The sequence below is a fragment of the Gossypium hirsutum genome, chromosome A13, assembly GCF_007990345.1.
Source record: "Gossypium hirsutum isolate 1008001.06 chromosome A13, Gossypium_hirsutum_v2.1, whole genome shotgun sequence".
In the NCBI taxonomy this organism is placed as follows: Eukaryota; Viridiplantae; Streptophyta; class Magnoliopsida; order Malvales; family Malvaceae; genus Gossypium; species Gossypium hirsutum.
The window spans coordinates 66,125,467-66,144,024 of NC_053436.1; the positions used below are offsets into that span (position 1 = coordinate 66,125,467).

Consider the following 18,558-nt stretch of genomic DNA (forward strand, 5'->3'; position numbering starts at 1 on the left):
AAATACATAAAAATGGTGATACATGATAATTGATATATGAAAACATGAGATGATGATATTTGTACATGGAATTTATTTGATGAATATGTTCATTCTTGATTATAGATTTGTACACCTTGAGTGTACTACTACTCTTATGACATGAATATTTCGAATGATGTGAGTAAAGTTCTGACATAAAATAATCTGAACTGAAGATGAATTATTATGAAAATATACTTGAAATATAAAGATATGATTTATACATGTTATATAAATATGTGATGTGGAAAGTATATATATATCTGGAATCTGATTGTTGTTGAGCTCATATCTGTTTCTTGATGTTATTATGGAATATATTACTAATAAGGGCAATGAGAATATATGTAGGGCTTGAGATCAAATTGATTGAATATGCCTTACATATTTATCTTGATATAGAATAAATGGTAAGTTAAGTACCATGTTATACGAACTTACTAAGAATCATATGCTTACTTAGTTTTATTTCCTTGTTTTATAGTAAATCGGAAGCTCGTTGGATTGGAATCTTAGCGGAGATCACTCACACTATCCATCAGTTCATTTCGGTATATATGGTAAATCAATTATGGTTATAATGGCACGTATAGGTTAAATTGGCCATATTGGCATGTAAATGTAAATGATTATTGTAATCTAGCTATTAGAATTGCTAGTGATGATTATGTTTTGGTATATACATATATTAAGATTATTTTATGGTGATAACATAAGTGTTTATTATTGATTGATTGAGAAAGATTAAATGAGTATGCTTAAAAAAGGTAAGATCAAAAGCATGAATGCATGTAATAACATATCATGTTAGATGAATAGAATTAACTTGTTTATGATGCTTGAATTGGTTGGTCTATGAATGAAAGTTTTGGTGTAGGTCATTGGCAAAGTTTGGGTGAGAAATAAAGTTAGAAAATGGCTTTATTTTGTCCACACGGGTAGACACACAGGCGTACGTCTTGACTGTGAGTGACACACGAGCTGGAACATGGGCGTGTAGTTTGGTCATGTTTACCCTGTATCTTAAATTTGAAAAAAAGAATGCTCAGAATTGAGCACACGGGCAAAGACACTAACGTGTGTCTCAACCATGTGAGAGATACGACCTAGAACACGGACGTGTGTCTTGGTTGTGTAAAACCTGCACCTAATTTGTAAAAATTTAATTTACCACACGGCCTAGCACATGGGCGTACAGGCCGTGTGGCACAAGTCAGAGAATTACACGGGGTCGAACACGGCTTGCAGCACGGGCGTGTCCTAGGGTCACACGGGCGTGTGTGCCCTGCATCCTAGAAAATTTTAAAAATTTTGCAAAAAATTCTTTGAGTTCCCGATTTAGTCCTAACTCAAATCTAATACTCATATTGGACCTCAATGGTCCATTTAAGGGACGTTAAGGATAATCTCAGAAAATAAATAGTAATTGACATGAATTATCTGTAAATGTTCTGTAAACTATGGTAGTACTCCATAACCCTGTTCTGGCGACGGATACGGGTTAGGGGTGTTACAAAACTTCTAGGCCCTACTTTGGGATGTTACATGTATACCCAGCTTACCAACTTTCGATCCCTTATCTATTTGAACTCAGGCTTTTATTTAGATCAAAGTATACGAGTCACGTATACATAGCTCATCACCCACTCATGACTAACGTATGTCACACTATAAATGTCACAAGTGAATAAATTTACAAACAGATCTAGGATCTATTCTACTTATGTCATGTTTGATGCACTATCAATTCAATCAGTCATATCTATTTCTTTATCTTTTAGGAGTCATCCGCTTCGAAATCAAGGACAATGTATCTTCCCAATTGGATTTGATATACAACATATTAGTCTTCCAATCAGTTTTCTCATTTCCGATTAGACTAATGACATGCTTAGATTATCTACGAATATAAGGTTTTTGCTCATTTCCGATTAAACTAATGACATGCTTAGATTATCTACGAATATAAGTTTTTATTCTATATTACGATCCGACCACATAATGTCACTTAGTATTAGTTAAACGTTAGATAATCAATAAGTCAATATTTGCTTTAATTTTGTTTTGCATGAAAAAATCGTTAAGGACAAATATACAAAGAATATAATATAATTGATGGATATTTTATTAAATCAATTTGTTCGAAAAATACAAGTATACATAGACAAAAATGCACTAGATCCAACAGAGATAACACAAAATGAATTGCATGTAGAACCAACAATGTGGAATTAATGAAAATAATTAGTAACAAAATGGGTCGCATGTATCATTATCTGCAATGGATGTGTTTTTTTACAAAGTACAAAAGATAATTTAAAAATTAATTACTTTTTTTGAATTATTATTTAATTTATTTTAATTTAAACAATTGAAGTTCGAAATGAGAGTTAAATTAATTAGTCATCATGGATTTGTTGAATGAGACAATTAAATATATTTCCTCATAAATTCTAATACAATAAAGTTGACATGACTTTAACGAAATTAGAATTGACTTGAAAAAATAGTTTAATTGATAAATTAATTTAGTTAAATTAATTAATTAACTAATATTTTGGATATAGAAAATATTTATTGGATTGGATATATTATAAGTTTTGGATGAAGGTCTTGATAACACATATAATTATACCTAATACATGAAATGCCAAATTAGGTCTGGTTATATGATAAGGGTGACAAACCCTAGTATTTCCTAAGGTGTGACGTCGCCTCTGGTGTACTCTACTCTTAATAGAGAACTCATATTTTCTATTAAAATATTATTATTTAATTACACCTTATTCAAGCAAAATTCTTTTATTGTTTCACAACATGAACTATTTTAAGTTCTTTACACATCTTTGACAGTGTCATTATTCTATAAGGAATTAGTGGTAATTTTTTTAGAAAAATTTTTATTTTCCATGAAAGCTCATAGTTTTTAGTTCTATAAAAAGAATTAACTTTTCTACAGAAAGTTAAGAAAAATTTTTATTCTGTGCACTTTGTTTGTTTTGTACTTAAAAATATTGTTTTTAAAATTAAATTTTCCAACAATGATATCTTGTTAAAGTGATCATTCTGTCAATGCAACATCGCTTATTCATACCAATTGTTGGGAAGGGGTATTATAATGATGTTATGCAAATGAGACGAAGCAAAAAGTCCCTAGACGATTGTGTTGTGATAGGTAGTGTATTTTGATGGTGGGAGTTGTAGATTATATATATACATATATATTATATATAGAGAGAGAGGGGAAACGAAAGAGAGATGCTCTCAAATGAAGAAGAGTTTGTGCCGATCTTGAGGTGTTAAGTTTTGAGATATAATGTTCGAGGGGTGAACCTATCTAATTAATATTGCTTTTCGTGGCTAATCGACTTGTCAATTTGTGTAAGTTGTTAGCCTCATGATAGGATGTAGAGAGTTGTATTCTTTAAGGTTCACGCACCTTTTCAATTCATTGAGGGGTGCATGTGAGACCTGCTCCTGATTTTATACACTTAGAGGACATTTTCATGGTCACAGTTAGGCTCCTCATGCCCAAAGATGGGAATCTACGCGAAATAGTGGACTTGGGCCAGTTAGATAAGTGGGGCCTTATTGAGTCTAACTTAACAACTATGTCAAACTCTCACCATTTTGACATGGTATGAGAATTTCAATGCCAATTGTATCAAATGTAACATTCCATACCCAGTTGAGTAGCTTAATCTAATAACCCCATCATCAATCTTACAATTAATACATGCTCAACACAATTAATACTTATTGGAATATAGTTCAGACATACAACATAGGATATTTATAATCCAAGTCCAACCGGGCCTTAAAATGGCAGTCGAGCCGAATTAGGCAACTTGCTAGGATTGTGGGTACTAATACTAGCCTTGAAATATTATCATAGTGAACTTCGATATTTTGAGTTCCAACACTCCAAGGGATGTAGCAATACTTGACCCCCTTTATATCGATATTTTTCCTCAAAGTTCTGATACTTAGTATAAGGTATCAATACCTCCTACTAAAATTGTAAATTCCCCCCTCCCAAAAAAGAAAAAAAACAAATTGCACTACTGCCAAACCCATTGCACATTTCTGACGTACCTAACATGCTCTCATAACACAACCAACATATTTGGCATACACAAATACATTCATAACCTACTTTAAACATGTTAGAGCACTTCATACACAAGATTTAGCTGCTCAAACAAAATTTGCTAAGAGACTAAAAATATTGGCATGAATAAACAATTCTCACAATTCAAGCGTAATACAAATAACATGCTTCTAACTTAATACACCGTCTTTCGAACAAAATCGTCAAGTGTGTAAAAATTAGCGTGTCAAGTAATCCAACTTACAATATTCAACCTCAGCCAAATAAATTATCCAATTCCAAAAATATATTCCATAAACGAACCCAAATGTCAATGGGCCAATGGGGCCAAACATAAAACACGATTATGAGTAAAAGAGCTAAATAGTAACGTTGGTCCTAGTACAAGCCTTTGTTTCAATTCAAAAACAAATTGGAAATTAAGTCTTTAACAACTAAATTGTACGAAAGTGCTCGAACGTGCTGCTTCCAAGATATCCTTTCATGCTACCTTGGACTAGCGCACGAAAACAAATATTTCAAAACGGTGAGCGAAAACGCTCAATGGTGATTCACCAAGCTCTAAAAAAATTTCCATATGCATTAGCTAACATTAACGGCATACCAAGACATACGTTCACAATTTAAACAATGTATATACTATATACAATGAAGAAAAATCAGTTCCCAAAGTGAAGTTTCAATAACTTTCTAGCATTTGAACATTTATTAATAACTTCCATTTTCAAAGTACTTCAAGTAACATAATGTGGAAAAAGCATTTGAGCACATGAGTGTCCAATTGAACTTCCAAAACAATAAAAAAAACAACGGTGCATAGTGTTAACAATGACAATACCCGTTGCACATATCAACACAACTTGATCATTCGTACATCAAATATGGAAAGCGCAACAATGATAATACTCCCGAACGCTACAATATGATGACTATATATGAAGGATTCTCCTACATGTTTTACTGGGTTGTTGAATACATAATGTGCATTCCAAACAAATATAAATTTAAGGTTATCAAAATAAAATGATATAACAAGGAGCGTTAGCAACATGCTAGTAATTTTAACTAAGGTATAAAGTAACTCGAAACATAGAAATCAAAAACCGAGGTCTGCTTGATCACGTCGAAGGTCACCTTGCTCTTCACCTTAGTCGATTCTCCAATCTCGTTTGCTTCAAAAACTGAATTCATCACACCAATTAAAAATGAATCAATATAAATTAAATAAAACTAAATTGATGAGCAGGAAAACAACCCCAAAACTTGCCGCCCAATCCGAAATCTACCCAAATCCATTTCGAAATCGCTTCGAACGATGGAAAGATGATTTCGTTTACTTCAAAACTTCATTACCAACCTAATAACACTATTAAACTCGAAAAGTCCCTTTGAAAATCGAATTTCTACTCTAAGCTTGGAGTTTCCGGCAATGGGGTTGAAGGGAAACTTGATTTTTGCTTTCGCCGAACTGAATCGATTGATAGATGGAAGAAAGAATCGAAAATCATTTTTTTTTGTTCTTTGATTCAAAAGGATTTTAGCTAAGAGATGAACTATGGGTTTTTCATTGTTTTAGATGAAGAATGACGCAATGAGAAGTGAAGAGTGTTAATTTTGGCTGAAATTTTAAACTGAGTATTTGCAATTAGCATCATAAAAGCTTTTAGTTTTACTCTTTTTTTAAAATATTCAAAACTAAAACACTCCAATTTGCCTTTTCCCTAATTAAAATCCCAACTACTCCAAAAATTCCAAGAATAACTAATGGCTTAAAGATTAAATTTCAGATATCAAATTCGTGTCTCATAAATTACCCTCCAATAAACATTGCAATATTTTATCAAATTTTTTCCGAAATTCGATACTAAAAATTTTAAGACATTACATCGGATCTGAAATTCCCCCCTACAAGCCTCATTAAACCACTCCTTTTGTGGCAAATAAGGCTACCAAAGCAACTACTTCCCAACCAACATTAAAATTCGAAGCACAGTTACATCTTAGGTGTTATAACACATAGTATGGGCCTAAAGAGGAACTAATAAAGCCCATGAAAAAAAGACTAGTTTATATGAACGAATATTAAGCAATTACTGATTAAAACATCATTCTATTCCACTAAATACAAAGATACTGATACAATTTTATTCCATTTCATTCAACCAAACAGTTAAATTACTGATTACAACTCTATTCATTACAGCAAACCAAATAGTGTAATAATTTTGTATATGATGATAGATGAGCTCGACACCAAAATAATAATAATTATTTAAATTATTTATGTAAATACAAGAGCATGCCAAAATATGCAGCAAATCAAGCATTTGCTAAGATGGCAAAAGAAACCCTGAAAATCTGTTTTCATAATAATCTGATTTTAATCATAATTATTCAATCACATGTACTTATAAACTCAAAAAGAAAACTGCTAAAGTTGATATAATTGAACATTTTATTAATAATTATGATCTAAAAATTTAATACAAACAGGATACATGTACATGGATTGCTTGGTCTTCTCAAATCGCATTGGCAAATTTGTACAAACTGCAGTTTCCAGTAGACATATACCTCCATGCAGAAATGTTTTTCATCTGGGAATTCTGAAATCAGCATTTCCTAGACTCGTATTGAACAGATAACTTGTCCCACTAGATAATACTTTACCAAAAACATCTAAAACTGCGATGACTCCTTTCGACATATTACATACATATATTATGAGAAGTTTCAACCAAGAATGGGAATGCAACAAGATACAATGTGGAAGACAGACATATAATAATGCCAGAGTTTTTGCAGTGCATTAAGTAAAAGATTTGCCTGTCTGTAAATCTGAATATTTCCAATGAAAGCAATCACATAAATATTTTCCCAGTAATTTATGGTATAGGTTCTCAGAAACGAGAAGCTGATTTATGATTTTTCAAACATCAATCAGTCTGACAGACTTAACAGGATTACTAAATTTGCATTTTCAAATTGACTCGTTAGCTCCAAGATCATCATGAAATTGTATAATCCAGAAGGCAGCAGCATGAGTATGCACCATGTATGAAAAAGCATTCTGATTACCAGCACAATAACATGGTCGACAGTTGACCAGAAAGTTAAATTATCAAGAGAAATTGAGTAGGAACTCCTCTGTTTTTATGAAAAATTGCACCTAGAAAACAATAGATAAATATAAAAGGAACAGGAGTTGATCATCGAATACAGATCGAAAAGTTAATAAAGGTTATTTACCTGTCGAGTAGTTTTGATTTGAAACAAGTGAGAATTGAATGCCATGGTAGATTGTTCTCCCAGTACAGATCTATACTATCTTGCTTCCATTTGTTGAACCTCTTCATGTATAGAACGAAAAAGAACTGTTGGAATATACCTCTCACCAAAACTTGGAAATATAACCTACATCATTACAAACAATTAAAAGATATCTTAAAAAAAGTGCCCAAGTTGAAAGAAGAGCTTAGGTTGGAAGCATATTTTGATCAGCCACTGAAATCGGAAATGGATACGATGTTTCACTTTTCCTGCTTTCCTTCTAAGGAGCTTTAACATGATTGCTATATTGCTCAGACTCCAGTATGAGTGTCAAATATAGAATGCGTCAAACACGAGTATTTTCAATTTTTTTCTAAGTTTTTACTTCAAGAGAAATGAAGAATCCAAGCAACGTAGCTTAATTGTGTGCTTGACCATATGGTGAAGGTGCTGGGAGCAGTCAGTAAACAAATGAATGTGGAATTTAAGGTTTAGACCAACAATTTCATTGATCTACCTTCATATGGAATCAAATAGGCAGTCACAATAGATTGAACGATAACAATATCATGTTCCAAACCTTTCTGTTTCTCAGCCCACAGCAATGGCATATGAGGCTATCAAGTAAGCACCAAAGCTTTCTCTAGTTTTGAAACACTCACCTTGTTTGAAAGTATGATGCCCTAACAGTGTTATGTGAGTTTCCCAAATCTTGTACTGGTTGACAATCCCCCAATACTTTTGGGTCCAAAATACCTAGCGCTTATCTTACTTGGAGTAAGGTATGAGTCTCTAATACAAATATGTGTTGAACACGGGTATGTTCAAATTTCGAAGTGTTTTCATGTTTTTTGAGGGAGGGCAACATCCATGTCCAAATAAGCATGGAATATAAGTGGTACGACATGCATACTTCAAGAAGAATAGAGCATTGAAGCAACATAGACTAATGCAACTATAATTATGTCAATTCTAAAGAAACCACACATGTAATCAGTGATATGAAGTACTCCTGATACTCTTTATTCTGAATAACCTTTAACTAGCTGTCAAAGATTTTTTCTTAATAGAATTTCAACCAATTCTTTCAAATTCACAGCAAGATATGTACATCAGCATACAGTTTCAGCTGCTACCTGAGTCACTAAGAAAATTTAAAGAAAATTTTCTCACCACAATAAGTTTTCCTGCATTCTCAGGCCTTTTTGCCAAGCTAATTGCAGCAGCTGCTGCAGCTCCAGATGAAATGCCAACCTAAGAAAAAAAAATTTTAAAACAAAAAAATCAATTAGCAAAATTGGCTGGTTTTGAAACACTGTATTTAATGTAAATTATAAGATCAAACTGAATTTTGTCTCCTTTCATAATTGACAAATAGGTGAGAAAAGTTTTTCGGTTGAAACTAAAGAAGATAATCTCTATTTTGACAGCAAAAAAAACTTTAAGCTGAATAGATGGTTTTTCATGTGACAAAATACTATTAAAAGAGTCTACACTAAAATATAGTTGCATATTACCAGCAGCCCTTCCTCCAGTGCTAATTTCCTTGCCATATCAACTGCTTCATCATTGCTGACCTACATTTTTATGACAACAAAATCAATATCTAAAATTCATCTAACATTGTAACTCGACAAAACCATGTGCTAAGTAAGAAACCAGTAGGAACCAAACAAAATGGATCAAGTCACTCAAATGTAATATTATTCAGGAAGCTCGTGTATACAACACAATCCAGAAAACCAGAATACAATAGATACTCTCAAAAGGATAAGCAGAATATTTATGGACCAATACATCCAGATCATCTCAAACAACATATCGCCTTAGGTGGAGATGCCACTAAAAATAAGATTATAACCAAGCTAGAAATATATATTGCCTTACAAAAAGAAAGGAAAAGTACAGAGGATATTAGATGTAGATCGTTTGATACATTATATTGAGACAATGACCACCTCCCTGCCTTTGTGGTTAAACTGCTCAAAAGTTAATCTGTGATGTAATGTCAAGATGCCTAGTATACACTTGCAACACATCCACAAGTAAACAGTATTAATCATTGGTTAAGAAACTAGCATTTTCGATAAAAAAAAAAAAAGGACCTCTCATTGAAGAAACTTAGAAAAAGATTATTATTCATTCTGCTAATTAGTTTACACCTATAAAGAGAGGAATACACACAAACAAGGAAAACAATCCCTAAAAAACAGTAACTTCCTAAGAATCAGTGACTGAGATTAGTTTCTATTTACAAGGGAACTCCTAGTAATAAGGTAAGTTTTCTGTCCTTAACCTTAGGAATTCCAACACTCCCCCTCAAGCTGGAGTGTAGATGTTTATCAACCCAGCTTGCCAATAAGTTCTTCAAACATGTTTCTGTTCAAACTTTTAGTTAATACGTCTGCAACTTGTTGTCTAGTAGGTAAGTAGGTGATGTACACTTCTCCTGAGTGTATTTTTTCTTTTATAAAGTGGCGATCTATTTCCACATGTTTGGTGCGATCATGATGCACAGGATTATGTGCTATGCTGATAGCTGCCTGGTTGTCACAGTACATCTTCATAGGCCTGGTGTAAGGCACTTTTAGTTCCCCCATAAGTCTTTGTATCCAAACTCCTTCGCATATACCATGAGATAGTGCTCAATACTCTGCCTCTGCACTGCTGCGTGCTACAACAGACTGTTTTTTGCTTCTCCACGTCACGAGGTTACCCCAAACATAACTACAATAGCCACTTGTAGAGCGTCTATCGTTAACAGAACCTGCCCAGTCTGCATCAGTGTAGACTTCCACATTCTGGTTGGCAGTTTTCTTGAAATGCAGGCCTTTACCAGGAGTCCCTTTTAGATACCTTAATATTCTATATGCAACTTCCAGGTGCTTCTCCCTCGGGGCATGCATGTACTGACTGATAACACTTACACTGAAGGCTATGTCTGGACGGGTGTGAGATAGATAGATGAGTCTTCCTACTAGTTGTTGATATCTCCCCCTGTCGATTTCTTCTCCATCCTCATCAGTTCCCAATTTAAAGTTAAATTCCATAGGAGTTTTGGCTGGTTTGCAGCCCATCAAACCAACTTCTGACAGTAGATCAAGAACATATTTCCTTTGGGAGATGGAAATACCTGTTTGGGACCTTGCTACCTCCATACCAAGAAAGTATTTAGGATTCCCCAAGTCTTTAAGCTCGAACTCTGTACCAAGGAATTCTTTCAACCTCACAATTTCGCTTGAGTCATCTCCTGTTAATATTATATTGTCCACATAAACGATGAGGATGCAGCATTTTCCCTTTTCCGAGTGCTTGTAGAACATGGTGTGGTCTGCCTACCCTTGAATGTAATTTCTGCTGGTCATAGCTTCTGCAAATCGGCTGAACCACGCCCGTGGAGATTGTTTCAGCCCATACAAGGACTTCTTCAACTTACACACTTGGCCTTGCTTTCTTCAAACCCAGGTGGGAAATCCATGTACATTTCCTCACTTAATTCTCCGTTGAGGAAAGCATTTTTTACATCCAATTGAGTCAAGTGCCAATCAAGGTTGGCAGCAAGAGATAGGAGGACTTGAATGGTGTTTAGCTTGACAACGGGTGCAAACGTCTCGTCGTAGTCAAGACCATAAGTTTGAGTAAAACCCTTAGCCACAAGTCGAGCCTTGTATCAGTCAATACGACCATCGGGTTTAAATTTCATAGTGAAGATCCATTTGCATCCTACTGTTTTTTTTCCCTTAGGTAGATCCGAGACTTCCCATGTTTCATTGTTTTTGAGGGCCTTCATTTCTTCCATCACAGCTTGTCTCCACTCAGCTGATTCAAGAGCCTCTTCTATAATTTTTGGAGTTTTTACAGAAACATTAGTCACAAAAGCTTTGTAAGACTTAGATAAATTTCCATAGGATACAAACCGAGAAATAGGGTGTTGAGTGCAACTCCTTGTGCCCTTTCGAACTGCAATTGGAAGATAGATGGATGGTGACAGAGGTGAGACTTCTGTTTCAGAACAGTCCTCGGTTGGGGATGCAATTGGCACTGCTGTATCAGTTTCAGGAGAACGATTCCGTCAAGAGTAAACTTGTATTTCGGGAACCTGTTTTTGCTGTTTTCCTTAATCAGAGGGCTGTTGTACTTCGGTGGTGGTATTGTTATTGGGAAGGATCGGGCTAATTTCTTGCTGCACAGGGGAAACAGTCTCTAAATCTGGGATTACCATAGCACCTTGGTTGTTAGGCTTGTTTGTGATAGTAGTTGTAGGATCATGAGGTATAATGAGGAGAGTATTAAGGGTCTCATCTTCATTGAAAGTCTCCCCTGAAGATGAGATGCTGCAAAGTATGCTTCATTTTCAAATAAGGTAACATCCCGAGAGACAAACATTCGGCGCAAGGTTGGTAAGTAACACTTATAGCCTTTTTTGTGTGGGGGAATATCCAATGAAGATGCAGGTGTGGGCTCGAGGATCAAGTTTGGATTGATTTGGTTGATGGTTATTGACAAAAACTTTGCAACCAAATATTTTGGCTGGAAGATTAGAAACACGAAATAGAGGAAAGGACTTTAGAAGGGTATTTAGAGGTGTTTGGAAATTGAGGACTTTCGATGGCATTCGGTTTATGAGATAACAGGCAATGAGGACAGCCTCTCCCCACAAGTATTTTGGAACATTCATGGTGAACATTATGGCTCGAGCTACAGCAAGGAGATGTCGATTTTTTCTCTCAGAGATCCCGTTTTGTTGAGGAGTGTCAGGACAAGAGCTTTGGTGTATGATGCCTTGGTCAGAAAAGTATGGGCTTAGGACAGAGTTAAAGTATTCTCTCCCATTGTCAGTGTGGAGAGTATGTATGGTAGAGTTGAACTGGGTTTGAACCATTGAGTGAAAATTTTGGAATACTTTGGGTGTTTCATATTTTTCTTTGAGGAGATAGACCCAACATACCCTAGTGTGATCATCAATGAATGTTATAAACCACCTAACCCCTGTAATATTTTTCACTCGGCTGACTCCCCATAGATCACTGTGGATTAATGAAAATGGTTGGGACTGGATATATGGTTTTAATGGGTATGGCACACGGGTATGTTTGGATAATTGGCAAATTTCACACTTCAAGGAATTAATACTTTTATTTCGAAATAATAGCGGAAGATGTTTCTTCAAATACAAAAAGTTTGGATGCCCTAACCTACGGTGCCATAACATAATCGTGTCCTCTTTTGAAGTGGATAGAGCCAATCCTCCTTGTGTGCTGTCTTTATTCCAAACATATAGTCCATCATCAACTTTAACAGTGCCAATCATCCTCCCCGATTTTTGTTCCTGTATCACACAACCAATTGCAGAAAATTCAGCAAGAAGTTTTTCATCCTTAGTAAGTTTACTGATTGAAAGAAAATTGCAGGACAAGTTTGGGACATGTAGGACTTTATCGAGAGAAAAATTCTCTGTTATTTGTACTTCTCCTACTCCAACCACAGGTGAGTAAGAACCATCAGCTATGTGGATTCGGGACTTGTCATGACAAGGGGTGTAGGTGTGAAACAAAGTGGAGTTACCTGTCATGTGATCGGAGGCACCCGAATCGAGTATCCAAGAGGATTGATTATTTGATTCAAAGGCAATATTGAGGGCAGTACCTTGGGTGGCTAGAGATCCGTAAGCAGTGGAAGTACCAAGTATCTTATGGAGAGTCTCAAGTTGGGTTTTGGTTAGGCGAACATCGAGAACATCATCTACAGCAGTGGAAGATAACAGGGCAGTCTTATTATCCTTCTGTTTTTTTTCAGGATAGCCATGAAGTTTGAAGCACTTTTCCTTTGTATGACCAACACAGTTGCAGTGGTTACACCATGGCCTAGTTGATCCAGAATCATTTCCAGCACGTGGTTTTTATGGCTGTGGACCTCTGGAGATGAGGACAGAGGTCTCAGTAGACCGATTGCCAAGAGTTGTCACATGTTTAGGTTCCTTTGAGTTCCCATCATGACAAGACGACGCTTTTCTTCTCTTCTAACTTCTGCAAATGCTTCACCGATAGTTGGTAGAGGTGATCTACCCAGAATTCGGCCACGGACCTCATCTAACTCACGGTTCAATCCTGCTAAAAACTCATAAAGACGTTCATTGTTGAGGTGAGTCATAAACTTGGTGTGTTCCAAGCCTTCACCCCAATCTGCCTCATAGTACATATCCAGTTCCTGCCACAAAATTTTCAGATTGTTGCAGTAGTGAGTTACTTCGAGTGTCCCTTGTCGGATATCCTTTAACTTAAGCTTAATCTCCAATACTTGGGAGGCGTTTCCAAGATCCGAGTAGTTTTCTTTGACTGCATCCCACATGTCTTTTGCAGTTTTGAAAAAGAGATGGGTGCGGCTTATATGGCCTTCCATCGAATTAATTAGCCAAGCCATTACAATCAAGTTGTTGAGTTCCCAAGTGGCATAAGTCGGGTTAGCTATGGTTGGTCGTGGAATTTCTCCATTGATGTATCCTAATTTGCCACGACCACGAATCACCATAAGGACCGATTGAGACCATTGCAAGAAGTTCTTCCCATCTAGCCGATGATTGGTGATTATAAGGGAGGAAATAAGTTCACCTTGAGTGATTCCCTGATTGACATTCTGAGTTATTTGTGAAGTCTCAGTTTCAGACAGAGTTTCATTGAAGTCACCCATGGGAGGAGGACTAAACCGGAGGGATTTTTAGGAAGGGAGATTAGAGACGAATGAGCAGGATCGAATGAATCCTAAAGCTCTGATACCATGAAGAAACTTAGAAAAAGATTATTATTCATTCTGCTAATTAGTTTACACCTATAAAGAGAGGAATTCACACAAACAAGGAAAACAATCCCTAAAAAACAGTAACTTCCTAAGAATCAGTGATTGAGATTAGTTTCTATTTACAAGGGAACTCCTAGTAATAAGGTAAATTTTTTGTCCTTAATCTTAGGAATTCCAACACTCATTTTCTTCATGCTCCAGCTCTTATGTGCTGCTCTTTCACTCTAAGAAATTTTTTATTTATTGGATTTTCAGACTCCTCTAATAACTCATATATAGTTTAGCAAAAGACACCACTTCCAAGTTATAAAATGAAAACTATTTGGCATATCTTGTTCAGAGATCAGTTAGACAAGTCATTAGAAGAATGATTACGAGAGCTATGCAGTGAAATGTTGAACACCTTATATACTTGGAGTGAAAAAAAACGTCAAACAACTGACTGAGAAGAACATGACATAACTGCAATAGTGTTTGCTATAAAACAAGTTTAGCACAAAACAGAATGTCTAAAGAATTCCAGTGATATTCCTCTACATTCGGATAAGACAAGAAGTGGAAAATAGAGGGAAAGACGATCTTCACCTTGACAACTTCATCAAGCAATTTAACATCTAGGATGCTTGGCACATAACCTGCAGAAAAATCTTTTATGATATTAGAAGCAAAGCCTAACAAATCCATCAAGAGAAACAGGCAAGAAAAATTTATGTACTGGAAATAAAAAGATTTTGACCTGGGTTTTCTCCAGAGACTATACTCCTCTCAGCAGGTTCAACACCAACAACCTGAGTAAGCAATAACATTTCATGAAGAAAACAGACACATTTAATCCACGAGAAGATGAAAATATTGAGATGGATGCAACACAATACACATAACTATTGCCAAATGGATACTATTGCTACTATTAAAAGAAAAAGGGGAAACACAATAATGTTATATTTTGGACATATCACCCCTTAGATAAATAGAAATATCCCTAACAGGTAACAGTTACAAGCTTGAGATATTCCAAAGAGAAGTTAAGCTGTCAAACTGAAACAAACTTCATTACAGGCTTAAATAGCAAAGAGACCTTAATTTCTTTGTTCTTCATTTTCAAGTACTGTCCAGTGCCTGTAACAGTACCACCGGTTCCAATTCCAGCAACAAATATGTCAACATTACCCAAAGTGTCCTCCCATATTTCTGGTCCTGTAGTTTCAAAATGAATCTGCAGTTCATGCATGAGTATCTTTATATCACCATCTATGAATAATATATCAGGAATATTAACATTTAGCCATTTAGGTGAACTGTTAGAACAACATTAATTACCTTTGTATTAGCCATATTATCAAATTGTCGAAGCATGAAAGCATTTGGAGTGTTAAGCACAATTTCTTCGGCTTTATCGACAGCTCCTTTCAATCCCTTTTCTGGGTCTGTCAGAACAATCTCTGCTCCAAACGCACGTAAAAGGATTCTCCTTTCAAGGTTTATAGAAGCAGGCATTGTTACTATAAGCTTGTATCCCTTAGTTGCTGCAACAAAAGCAATTCCAAGTCCTGTATTTCCACTTGTCGGTTCCACTAATATGGTCTGCGATAGATATAGCCCACAAAAATTATACATGTAATTATTCCAAAGAGAAGGTAGTTTCCACTATGAAAACATGTCTAAGACTCTGAGCCCTAGAATTCTCAAAAGTCAAAGGCACACTTGCTGATGACTTCTTTCACTAGAAATAAAGAGAAAGGCTAACCTTCCTGGGAGAAATTGCTCCACTATCTTCAGCCTCACATACCATACTAAGGCCAATCCTAAAACATTCAACCATTGAAAAAAAAGGAAAAAAAAGTCAACTTTTAACATATTTCCAATAAACATACATGAAAACCGCTAAGAACTTGCACAATATAGGACATGTGTAGGTCATCTGTAACTTCTGAGAGTCTCCAGCTGTAATGATGACTTGAAGCACAATCAAACAGACTATTCATGCCCCAGAGTAGCATAAAAAAAGATGTCCAACGCATATGGGAATAATTGTAGACTTCACAATAGAAAGAATATGTACCTGTCTTTGACACTCCGACAAGGTTCCATGGATTCAAGTTTTGCAGCAATGTTTGCCACGCATCCGTCTGTTACCTTGTTGAGATATATCATAGGAGTACGCCCAATCAACTATATCAATTTTGTCACAACTGCTCAAAATCAGTAAAGGTTTGACGCATAAGCAAAACATTACTATCAAAAGTAAACAAACTAATGCTTTTCAAGCAACACCTACACTGCAAGACATAATCGATCTAGAAGACTATGGATAAATTTTTTTACTAGAAATAGCACTACAACATTCTGAAATGTTAAGTGGTATGTCATAAAGTTAACATGACCACATTTTATTGAATCATTCTATTCTTTAGCTCAAAATGTAATCACCATCAACTGCAGGAGATTAAAGAAGCAACAAAAAGGAAAAATAAGAAGAACTACTCTCCTGGTTAAGAAAACTGTCTCCATAATTATAAAAATTAAGGTGGTGTTTCTCCAGAACCAATAAATGACTAAATCCATATTATAGGGTGTAGACCTATGTTACTAAGACTCGGCTGTGAATTGTAAGAGTCGGAAATGGGTATATGTCTGACATGACTGTACTCAAAATTTTCTGTTTTCTAGATGGTTATCTTCAAATTTTTCATGCTTCCAGGTCTTTGGAGGATCATATCTCCATATTCAAGAAAATGAAGATTTCAGCAACATAAGTCACACTAACATAATCAATCTCTCAAGTAAATTAAATAGAAGAAACAAGCAACAAAAAAAAAACAACATTCTAGAGAAGTATATATACTACACTCTTAAACAAGAAAATCAACATTCTAGAGAAGTATATAAAATACACTCTTAAACAACAGTAACCACTTCTTAACCCCCCCCCCGGGGGCAAAAGACCCCTTGAAATATTACCCTATAGAAGAGAAGGCAAAGAACCTTGAACAGTAGATAGAAAAAAATGCTATTAACCCACAAAAATCACTTCTCATTTCTCCCATTTCAAGGAAAATATAAAGAAAACCAATAAAATTCTGAGCCTCAAAAAGACAAAAACAAAACAGCAACTTGAAAAAAAAAAAAACTATTACTTCATTGAAGGGGATATTGGTATTAAAAAAACTAGAACCTGGGTTACATCCTCAGCAATATTAACAGATTCAAATTCCTCTTCTTGTTCTTGTTCTTCATCATCTCCTTCTTCTTCTTCTTCTTCTTCGACTATTAAAGAAGAAGCTCTTCTTGTTGCAGCAAAGGAGGCACTTTTTACAATTAACATAGGTTTATCATAGAATGAAAAGTTCAATGAAGCTTTAAACGGTGGAAAACTGTACTGTTTAGGTATACAAAGAAAGGGTTTTGGAGGAGGGAGATGTAGCAGAGAAAATGATAGTGACATTTTCGTTCTCCGTAGAGGTTTTCCTGAGGTTTTAGATTGGCTCTTCGCTTTTATAGACCCACCCTTATCTTTCCTTTTCTCTTCTTTTTTTATTTTTTGTTTTTTTTTTTTTGTAATAAATTATTGGTAAGGCCTAATTTCCCTGAATAATGAAACTTTATTTTTTTTTAGAATAATAATGAAAGTTTTAATTGAATAATATTTTTTGCTTAATTTTTCGGATAGACCACGAACACTTTAGATGTATTCTGTTCGGTTGGATTCCGTTTTTAGAGAGGAATTAAATTCGAATAGATTTTTAATTTTTGAAATTAAAATTGTATTGAATAAAATTTTAAATATTTAAAATTGATAAATGTATTATTGTTCGGTTTTTAATAAATTTAGATTTTGTTGGAAAAGAAATCTTTTGAGTTCAAAAAACTTAATATTATAATTATTAATTTTTTATAGCAATCATATCAAATGTTCTAGATTCATTTATATATTTATAAAATAAATTAAATATTTTTTTAAATATAAAGTAAATTAAATACTTAAACTAATATCATAATCATCCAACCATTAAAAAATCATTTTAAGTTAACTATTAAGTTGATAAATCATTTAAAGTTATTAAAAGGAAAGTTAATATATAAATCATTTATATGCCTAATATTTTGTTGTGCCATTTCATTAAATTAATTTAATTAGTGCTAGCTCTAATCAGTTATAACTGAGTAATTTTAATATGTCATATAATCGATTAAATTTATAACTATTATATATATATATAATTCACAATTTGTGAATAATTGTTTTTTAAAATATTATAAAGTTTAATAAACTATTTTTCTTAAATTAAAATTATGCTTAATTATTATATTTAAGAATATTCACCTTCTCTAATATAAAACTACACTTTCAATATTTTTTT

General features: G+C 34.5%; 2 protein-coding genes across 7 annotated transcripts; both read right to left on the reverse strand.

Annotated features, from left to right (window-relative positions):
* Positions 1–5,142: 5,142 nt before the first annotated feature.
* On the reverse strand, positions 5,143–17,755 carry LOC107893859 (S-sulfo-L-cysteine synthase (O-acetyl-L-serine-dependent), chloroplastic). 6 transcript variants are annotated; one of them, XR_005907571.1, is made up of 11 exons: positions 17,373–17,691; positions 16,260–16,369; positions 15,945–16,002; positions 15,518–15,781; positions 15,276–15,413; positions 14,934–14,985; positions 14,783–14,832; positions 8,920–8,979; positions 8,576–8,656; positions 7,382–7,546; positions 5,143–5,313 (listed from the first exon to the last, which is right to left on the reverse strand). XR_005907571.1 is itself a non-coding variant. In XM_016818996.2 (10 exons), exons 1-10 carry the CDS (start codon positions 17,640–17,642, stop codon positions 7,457–7,459), a joined length of 1,173 nt encoding a protein of 390 aa, XP_016674485.1. In that variant the 5' UTR covers positions 17,643–17,720; the 3' UTR covers positions 6,966–7,456. The 6 variants fall into 6 exon arrangements, 2 of the variants coding, with proteins under 2 accessions (XP_016674485.1, XP_040940984.1); XR_001683033.2 differs by lacking the exon at positions 5,143–5,313 and adding an exon at positions 6,576–6,729; XR_005907570.1 differs by lacking the exon at positions 5,143–5,313 and adding an exon at positions 6,576–6,738.
* LOC121212433 (uncharacterized mitochondrial protein AtMg00810-like) lies at positions 8,990–12,591 on the reverse strand. The gene is made up of 2 exons (XM_041085051.1): positions 11,320–12,591; positions 8,990–11,239 (listed from the first exon to the last, which is right to left on the reverse strand). Exon 2 carries the CDS (start codon positions 10,723–10,725, stop codon positions 10,048–10,050), a length of 678 nt encoding a protein of 225 aa, XP_040940985.1. The 5' UTR covers positions 10,726–11,239; positions 11,320–12,591; the 3' UTR covers positions 8,990–10,047.
* Positions 17,756–18,558: the final 803 nt, after the last annotated feature.